This window comes from Aedes albopictus, chromosome 2, assembly GCF_035046485.1.
Source record: "Aedes albopictus strain Foshan chromosome 2, AalbF5, whole genome shotgun sequence".
Lineage (NCBI taxonomy): Eukaryota > Metazoa > Arthropoda > Insecta > Diptera > Culicidae > Aedes > Aedes albopictus.
Window position 1 is genome coordinate 226,458,052 of NC_085137.1, and position 9,389 is coordinate 226,467,440.

Below are 9,389 nucleotides of genomic sequence, written 5' to 3' on the forward strand. Positions count from 1 at the left end.
CTAAGCTTTGCTTTATTGTTAACATACTAGGTATCGCGCTTATCTTTTATTAGAGTTCGGCGGCGATCGTACGTCCACAAGACTTTTTTTAAGACTTACGACCGCAGTGACAAGGCAAAACAAAAGAAAACATGTTCCCGCCCAAAACAAAAGCACGTGATGGGTTTCGCGAAGTTACGTTAGTAAGTAAACTTGCATGCAACTTTTGAAGGGTGATTTGTATGGGAAATGTCGTACCTTACATAAATTGCTTAAAACTATCAAATTTGGATTTTTCTAACACAATATTTTGCATGAGTCGTTAATTTAGATGTTAATTGACCAATTTACCTTTTGATTGCTTAAAAAAATATTTCCATGCTTAATGGCTTGTCGTCAAAAAAGCACAAAATCGCATATTTTGTCCTATAAATTGAGGTACAGCTCAAAAGTGTGACGAGCAAATCTGAGCCCGGATACGGATTCAGCGGCCCAAAATCTGTCAGAGACACATAAGTTTGCTCTTGAGACAGATCAAAAGTTATTTTTTGTTACGCTGTGTAACAGTTTGTTCATTAATTTCTTAGAATCTTAAAATGTTATGCAATTTGTTGATCAACTTCATCCCGGATTGAAAGATTTCAAATTTGGCCATTTGACCGTTTTTAACCAAATATAGCAGTTTCTTGTAAGAATTTCGTTTACGGAATTTGACACAGGTCCAGTCAATTTTCAAAATATTCGTTTTTAATCATATATGATTTGTGCATACATATATGTCTTGTGCCTGATTTTATTGATTAGAATAGAGAAGAAGTCATCAAGTAGACAGCTAAGCATTGAGCTGAAAAAGAAGGACTGACAGATTCAAGAGATTGATTGACTGAAACTACAGAAACGCAGCAAAGTATTGAACGAACACTTTTCATGTGCTCGGGCGTTTCGGAAATTGAAATGAATCAAATCTCCCCAGCGCTGTCTGCGGCTCTCTCAAGAAGGAACAAGTCATGGCGAAGAGACCATCAAAAAGAAATGCCTCCGAGAAAAGTCTGCAAAAAGAAGTCATAATCCCTCAGACTCAGGTGAATCAGCACAACACATACCGAAGGTTATCATAACCAGCGGTGTTGTTCCGAAGAAGAAGTAACAATTTGCATTATCAACTCTCCATCATTTATAAAAAAAACACCATCTCCGACGGTTTACCATCACCAACTAACAGTGAACTGTAACAGGCATGTAACAAAATCGTTAACGATCCATATCAAAGCGAATCTGGACCACACATATTCACTAGGGTAGATAATCAAAATTTGAACCAAATTGCGGCTTTCTGAAGCAGTGCAAATTTTAAGTGATTTTTTTTCCCACATGGAAATAATTTACTACGGCAATATCGTATGTACATGAAAGCCACGGGTATAAGCTTTCTGTCAAATGGTAAAAAGTTTGTATTTGCACCGAATTTCATTGAAATATTTGATTTTTCATCAACAATGATTTTAATCTTAATTTGAACAATCGTAATCATAATTTGCACCAATTTCAATCTTAATTTAAACTACTGGCGGCAGCAGCTCGAGTAACTCACAAAACAGCCAATTCCATGCTAAACAATGACAAATCACATGAATCTTCTAATTATCATGCCTATTTTTTATTAGGCAGTGGAATCTCAACTCAGAATGTTCGAAATTCTTTAGGAAGTTGGTAACTAAATTTGATTTTTTTCATCCCCCAAGAGTAAACAAAGCAACCACTAGCGCAATCTACAGACCAACACTAGAAGCTCACCCCCGTTTACTAGTTCAAATTTAGATTACAAATGGTTCAACTTTAGATAACATTCTCCAAGTAAGAATCACTTAAATTTGATAATTTTATGATAAATAATGCGGAATATTATTGGGTTGGTCGATTCTACGATAAATAAGCTTTCATTTGACGTGTTCACATATTGCGTGTGATACAATGCATGTGCTGTACGAGTGCACCGAAAATGTGCTTGGGGGAAATGGGTGAAATCACAGTGATTTTTCAATTGCCTGTTTTCCATGACAAAAACGCTTTTTTCAATGCTTTTAATGTCCATGTTATCAGGTTATATTACGGAAAGCTGTTTGACATCTTTTTCGGGACAATATTTGCCTGAAAAGTACGTCGTTTTAATGAATTTTGAAATGGTTCAAATTAAGATTACAATTTGACTAGTTCAAAGTTTGATTTCTTATCCTACTCCACACAAATTCAATAAAGTTTAGAGAACACAGAATTTTTCAATAGGGTAGGGCGGGGCAAGATGAGCACCATAAGGATCACGTTGAGTTTATTGAAAGTTAACACAATTTTTCAAAGTACCTCTCAGTAGTTCTTTTCTATATCTTGTTTTCTATCACCCATAAACATGGGAGGGTTAAAAATTCACAATAAGGATGATTTATTTGACTAAACAAAAAAGATGTTTTATGGTCAGTTCGAACATGCTACGGGGCAAGACGAGCACCCCTACGGGGCAAGAAACTGCCCATAACTGCATAACAGTCACATTCGACAAAAGTAGGCATAGGAGAAAATGGAGTTCAAAGTTTGCAACATGTGCTAGTATGGAGATGACACGAAATTTCAAAAATGTGTCAATAATTTAAAATTTATCCTTTTGCATTGAAATTTTCTACAGCTCTTCTTGTATGCTGGACAAATAGTTAAAAAATAATCAGACCAAAATTTAATTGATATTACGCTTTGACACCAGTGTGTATTTCCAGTGTGACTGTTATGCGGTTACATTTATAAACTTTAGCTAATGAGACAAAACGACTTGGCATTTGTTTCACATTTTGCAGAACAAACTTATAAAGTTCATTTGGGTGGATGAAAGTACTGATGATTGGGAGATGATCCCCGGTATTAACTCAATATTGGCAAAAAATGCAAATGTTACAATTATGCAGTTATGGGCAGAAGAGCACTTCATTAAAATCCCAATATTTTAACAATAAATTGGTCATACACTGATTGATATAGTAAAACTTGTGTATAGCTATGGTATCACGTTCTAAAATTATCATTTTTTTCGATTATTGAAAAAAAAATGCGGTTTTATAATACTTTATACAAAATATCCCGAAAAACAATAAACGATTATTAGGTTGCTTATTTTTAGAAATTTACTCAACCAAATAGTTGCAGAGGTTACGGAAACCTATGTTCGGCACTATTGAGTGGATTACAATAATTTAAAAATATTTTCTATATTACCATCAGGGGTGCTCATCTTGCCCCACTATAGGTAAATAACTAAAATTGAATAAATTTTAATGTTTGTTTTTAGAAAATATTTTCTAATGTAAATTAAAATGCTTTGCAGTAAGCTAGTAATGTTGGCTGATAACTAGAATTATGGTAAAAATTTGATTCTGACATAAAAACCTTATTTTATTCTGATGATTTCTTATAAGAAAATGCTAAAAATCCATGCTATCGACTTATTTGACAATATTGTTTAATTCGTTCATTATGAATTACCTTTTATCAGGTTTACAAACAGGATGAACATTATTCTAACGGATTAAGAAGTTGTTTGGGCAAAATTCATCATAAAAGTAGTAAAACGGAGGGGTGCTCATCTTGCCCCGGGTGGCCATCTTGCCCCGTCCTACCCTAGCAATAACATCAGTTTTATTTGAATCCCGGGACATTGTGAGATACCGGGTAATTAAACTGCAGATCAATTAGCCTCACAAGGTAGACTGAATAGAAGACGCTATACCGCAGAACGTTCCAGGAAAGACATCAAAAAGTGGATCACCAACATCGTTAGGCTAGCATGGGCTAAAGACTGGAGCGATAGAAGAAATCCTTTTATTCGTAATATAAAAGGCAATACCGATATATTTAACGACACACAAGGTTTTAAAGGCCAAGAGATTTTGTTTGACCATATTTAGACTGCTACACTGACTCACACTATCTAATACAACTATGAAGATCCACGCCTGAATTATGATGCTGATTACGGAAATCGACGACTGTATGTATAACAACAACCCGATGAAGAACACCCGCAACACTGACTGAAACGAATAGCTTTACGAACCACACTTACGCTTCGATGTAATTTAATTTTACTGCCCATCAGGGGAGTCATTATGAACTCTTTTTTCTCAAAGAGATGAACCAACCAAAGACTGAAAATCTCTATAATAAAGCGAATATAAATATACTCCTCTGTTCCCCATTAGCACATGCGGATGATTTCTTCCTCTCTGCGCAATTTATAAACCAGACTTATCCCTAGCTTAGTTAAGACGCATGCTAAAGTGGATAAACTGCCGCTCAAAGTGTTAATGGGTTAAGCCCTCCCATCACAGTAAGATCGAATATTCATGGGAATGGGTGTTCATGTCTTTTTTTCAATTCATTATCATATTGTTGGTTATCTACATTCAATATAATCAGGGCTGTGATAAACAAAAACTAGTCGGTTATATCATAAAGACAATTTACATTAACTAACATAATAAAGCAGCATACCTACTTGAACATACTAGCTCCCACCAGCGGCGAGTGCTCGATTCCTGCGCTCCTTAGCATCTTCCCATTCTTTAACGAACAGGTCATACTGCCGTTGGCTCCTGCAGACAATGATCAATGATCGCGGTCGGCATCCAATCTGCCTCAATTGTTCCATGCGCTTTTTGATAGTATGAAGGCTATGCATCAGTATCCTTGGATTAATCGCAATATCGTGCGGAGTGTAGTCCAGTTCTTCTAGCAGGTAGTCGATCACCTTTTTCACCTTCGTAACTCGTACATTGCGCACCGAAGGTGTTTTCAGGAAAATAGAGTTTGTTATATCCCGATTGAAACCCAACCGCTTGCCAAAATACTCGACGATGGTTTCATTTTCACCCAGCAGTTCTCCGTTCTCTTTGGTAAGTTGAAGGGACTTTTCCAGCACGGTATCGGGACATCGTACCATCCAGGGCATTACCTTCTTGCCCCGGACTCTTTTCGCTCGAGCTATCCTTTCCGCGACCACTGCCGGAGAATACTTGAATGCCCACAGATCGGCCAGAACGTCTTCGCTGTCCATGTTGTCTACGAAATGGTCCAGATTCTCTATGAAGCTCTCCTTCGGAATGCGGAACATGAAGGTCCTTCGAGCAAACTGTCTGGCAATTTCGGCCGGTTGCAACCTCGCCTTATCGGCGAAGTAGTAGATCCTGTTGCTATTGTTCGGAAAGCTTTCATTGTTCATTGAGTTTACGATTTTTATCACTTGATATGGCTTTAGCGTACATAGTGGAATCAAATCGTTCATGTCTCGCAGTCCCACTAGTTCAGCTAGTTTATTTACTTTTGTAGCAAGTTCTTGCTTTTTCGCGACCAGCACAGCCGGATTCTGCAAAATAGTTTCTTTTTTTATCTGCCTTTCCAACAATTGTTCAACGTTTTCCAGTAATGAAACTGCTCCTTTGCACGCATCATAGCAGGATTTGGCCTCTTTTTCGCTACAGTCCAGCAGACATTCCAGCCTCTTAAGCACATGGTTCTCGAACCACACTTCTGTCAGTGGATCTTTGAACGTTGGATCGGCACCCTTTTCTATGACTTTTTCGAACGATTTTTCCAAGGCAAGATTCGGTACTCGTACCATCCAGGGTTTGATCTTTTGCAGTGGGGAGTTCTTCAGCATTTGCAACCTTTCAACGATTGACGAGCTGGCGTACGCCAGCACCGATAGATGCCTTACGATGTCGGACGGTTCAAGATGCTTCAGACAGTAGGCAAGATTCAATTTGAACTTTTCCAATGCTATTTTGTAGACTCGAATGCTGGTGGCGAAGTAGCGGCTTATCGTTTCCACGTCCACTCCTGTTTGTGCATTCAAATAGTAAATTCTGTTCCCGTGCTCGATCATTTCGTTTTGCGATTTTTCGACGACCTTTTCAAGCACATCCAGAGAAATGTTTAGGAATGGCACAACGTGATTGATGTCTTGTAAATCTTTAAATTTTACCAAACAGTCCAGCTTCTTCTTCAGTTCATCTGCAAATAGGAAAGTTTGAGTAAATATGAAAAATTATATTGCATTGTATTATAAAGCCGAATGATAAGGAAACCAAAAGGAAACATATAGGTAGAGATGGTTTTTTTATTGTATTTTCCTTCCCTGTCGATTTTTGTTAGTCTCTTATATACATTAAATGTAATTTTGCTTGACGTTATTGTTGTAAGGATTCCCGTGTCTCAATGTTAGATCTTTATAAAAACATATTGTATTGGATAAGCGTACAAATAAATAAATGAAATGAAAAATATAGGTAGAGATATCTTCAGTGGTTCTTCCATTTATTGTATATTTTTCCTCCCCTATTGGGAAAATTAAGCCACTGCGTCCAATAAGCTGAACTTTTGTGGCATGTCGCGTTTTGATATTCGTATCTAACTAGCATATAACCATTTGTCAAGTAATCAGCTTCTGCCACGACGCGTCGTCTCCCAGTCAGGTGCAATGGAATTAATAAACCCCAAGACCTTCTCAGGTTTTGCAAACCAGATCTCACTGGGTTTCAAGCAACCACTATTTGGAAATTTTTGCCTGCGCGTATATAAAGCACCATAACTGCAAAGTAATATCGACGGTGATGAAATCGAGGCGGTTGAAGAATTCGTGTACTTGGGCTCACTGGTGACCGACGACAACGACACCAGCAGAGAAATTCAGAGGCGCATTGTGGCAGGAAATCGTGCCTACTTTGGACTCCGCAGAACTCTACGATCGAATAAAGTTCGCCGTGACACGAAGTTAACCATCTACAAAACGTTGATTAGACCGGTCGTCCTCTATGGGCACGAAACATGGACCCTACGTGCAGAGGACCAACGCGCCCTTGGAGTTTTCGAACGGAAGGTGTTGCGTACCATCTACGGCGGAGTGCAGATGGAAGACGGGACTTGGAGAAGGCGAATGAACCACGAGCTGCATCAGCTGCTGAGAGAACCAACCATCGTCCATACCGCGAAAATCGGGAGGCTACGGTGGGCGGGTCACGTCATCAGGATGTCGGATAGCAACCCGACTAAAATGGTTCTCGAGAGTCATCCGACCGGTACAAGAAGACGTGGTGCGCAGCGAGCTAGGTGGGTCGACCAAGTGGAGGACGATCTGCGGACCCTACGCAGAGTGCGGAACTGGAGGCAAACAGCCATGGACCGAGTGGAATGGAGGCGGCTACTATGTACAGCAGAGGCCACCCCGGCCTTAGCCTGACTGGTAAGGTAAGGTAACTGCAAAGTAAATGTTCCAAGGTTTAACATTCCGTATTACTGAAACGACAGATATCACTCTGAATCTGGCCAATATTTTTCAAGTGATACCTGCTCGGGTAGTGTCCAGTTTAGGCCAGTGTATGTACATAGAGCTTTCTTGTTGAGCTCTAAGAGCTTTTTGGTTTTATAAGCATTTGGTGTTATAAATCGTTTTGACTGATTGCAATTTTTTATATCCATCCAAACTTAAAACTAACTTACATGATAGTTTTTTAATCACTAACGAACTCTTCAACTCAACGCACAACTTAACACTAAATCTTATAACAATGCTAGTAAGTACATTGAATTGATTCCTATTAGGTTAAAGCCTTGCCAGTTTCACCAAACAACAAAATTGCAACAGCTACTAAGTTTACGGAAATGATGGAATCTCAGGATTGAATGTTAATTCGCCGGAGAACCATCTATACATAGTATGAACACCCAGAGTGACCACACATTCGAGAAAAAGTTAAGAAATATGTTATTTATTCGGAAATTGAAAAATACAGATCAAACAAAAGGATTCAGTTCTTAAAATGTAACTGTATTTACATATAACCTTGAAAGGATCACGAAGAATTCATAGATTTTTTTTTCTTGTAAAACATTCAAATTTTAGAAATTAGTGCACATAAATACAATCCCGCATATACAAATGCCAGAAGCGAATACTTTCAGGGGTATTTCAAAACTGATAAATTATTTCGTTAGTCGTATAGAATTAGATATCTTCTCGCATACATAAGGGAACTTACGTATTTTCGGCAGTTTTGTTCTCTTCGTCATGGAAGTTTTTTTTCTGAAACCTGTTGGATCCAGAGTTGGCCTCAAATCCTTCCCAACCAAGCTGAACTGTATGGCCAAGTTTCAGGCAATTAGGCCGACAAAAACCTTCCATGACAAAGAGAACAAACCCTATGTATATAGGGTATGGTAATTAGCTGGCTAGATGCGAATATCAAAATGGGACATGCCACAAAAGTTCAGCTTATTGGACGCAGTGGCTTAATTTCCTCAACAGGGGAGGAAGAAAAAAAATAAGTAAAACACAATGTAAATTATTAAAATGAATTTCTATTAATATAGATTGAAGCTGCCGTAAGAAAACGCTGCTCTCGATCTGAGAATCCAGATTATCCAGAGAAATCAGTAGCATTATCATTCATTGTATTTTTTTCAAATATATAACATACCTTGGCTGATGGACAGGATCTTCGGATGGTTTAGTATAGAGCTTTCGGTGATCCCTTGGTCCAGCAGCAGTTGGATGTTATTCGTAATGTGCTTAGGCGGAACCGTTTTCAGTGTTTTCTTGTTAACTAGGTACACCCGTTCCGAGTCCTCGGGGTTGCACTTAAGCAGCGCATTGATACGGCCCATGAGCTCTTCCTTTTTCCATAGAGCTGTTGCACGTTGTACCTTCGTAGGGTCTGTCATCGACTCGACTCCTATCGGGAGATCATCTCCACGGTTGCACTGGTCAGCAGAATGGGAATGAATTTCCGCCACCCGACGATGACGCAAGCCACATGATACAACGCGGATTAACCGTGATTCCGACAGAATGGGAAAGCAACGAGTGTGAAACGATGCGAATTTGAACATTATGACCAACCGTATGTATTCCAATTAATAAACCATTTCTCTATTTCAAGCAAAAACTAAAACATTTAAGATTTAAACCGGTATCTATTTGCGGTATTTGCAATGTGGGTTTGAGAAAATCGCACTGAAAGCAAAACAATCGGTCGCGGACAGAAACGTCGAAATCTGGTAATAATAAACCCTTCAGATTTGTTTGGCTCATGCACGGAAAATATACAGTAAATCTTTGGGTTGCGGTCGGTTGAGCAAGGGGGGGGGGAGAGCGACACTGGTTTTGCCGAGGGTTTTTATGTCAAAAAATATCTTGCGTGCAATTCTGGAGCTCGATTAGAATAGGTCGTATGTGCTTTTGTCGATTAAAAATTCGATCAGTTGGATTCGCTTATTATAGCGAAAACCGTTGAAATTGAGCAAAGTTGATACATACAGCAGAATCCTCACAAAACAGGCTTTTTGTTCCATCATTAAAAGTTTGCAAAATATCT

General features: G+C 38.7%; 1 protein-coding gene across 1 annotated transcript; it reads right to left on the minus strand.

Annotated features, from left to right (window-relative positions):
• Positions 1–4,463: 4,463 nt before the first annotated feature.
• Positions 4,464–9,070, minus strand: LOC115256848 (uncharacterized). The gene is made up of 2 exons (XM_029855878.2): positions 8,493–9,070; positions 4,464–6,030 (listed from the first exon to the last, which is right to left on the minus strand). Exons 1-2 carry the CDS (start codon positions 8,902–8,904, stop codon positions 4,526–4,528), a joined length of 1,917 nt encoding a protein of 638 aa, XP_029711738.1. The 5' UTR covers positions 8,905–9,070; the 3' UTR covers positions 4,464–4,525.
• Positions 9,071–9,389: the final 319 nt, after the last annotated feature.

Bases quoted from the DNA above. Each gene is read 5' to 3' on its own strand.
- LOC115256848 (XM_029855878.2), bottom strand. From the start codon at position 8,904: ATGTTCAAATTCGCATCGTTTCACACTCGTTGCTTTCCCATTCTGTCG. The intron at 6,031-8,492 runs GTATGTTATATA...TCCTATTTGCAG, and splicing joins GATCCTGTCCATCAGCCAAG to ATGAACTGAAGAAGAAGCTG.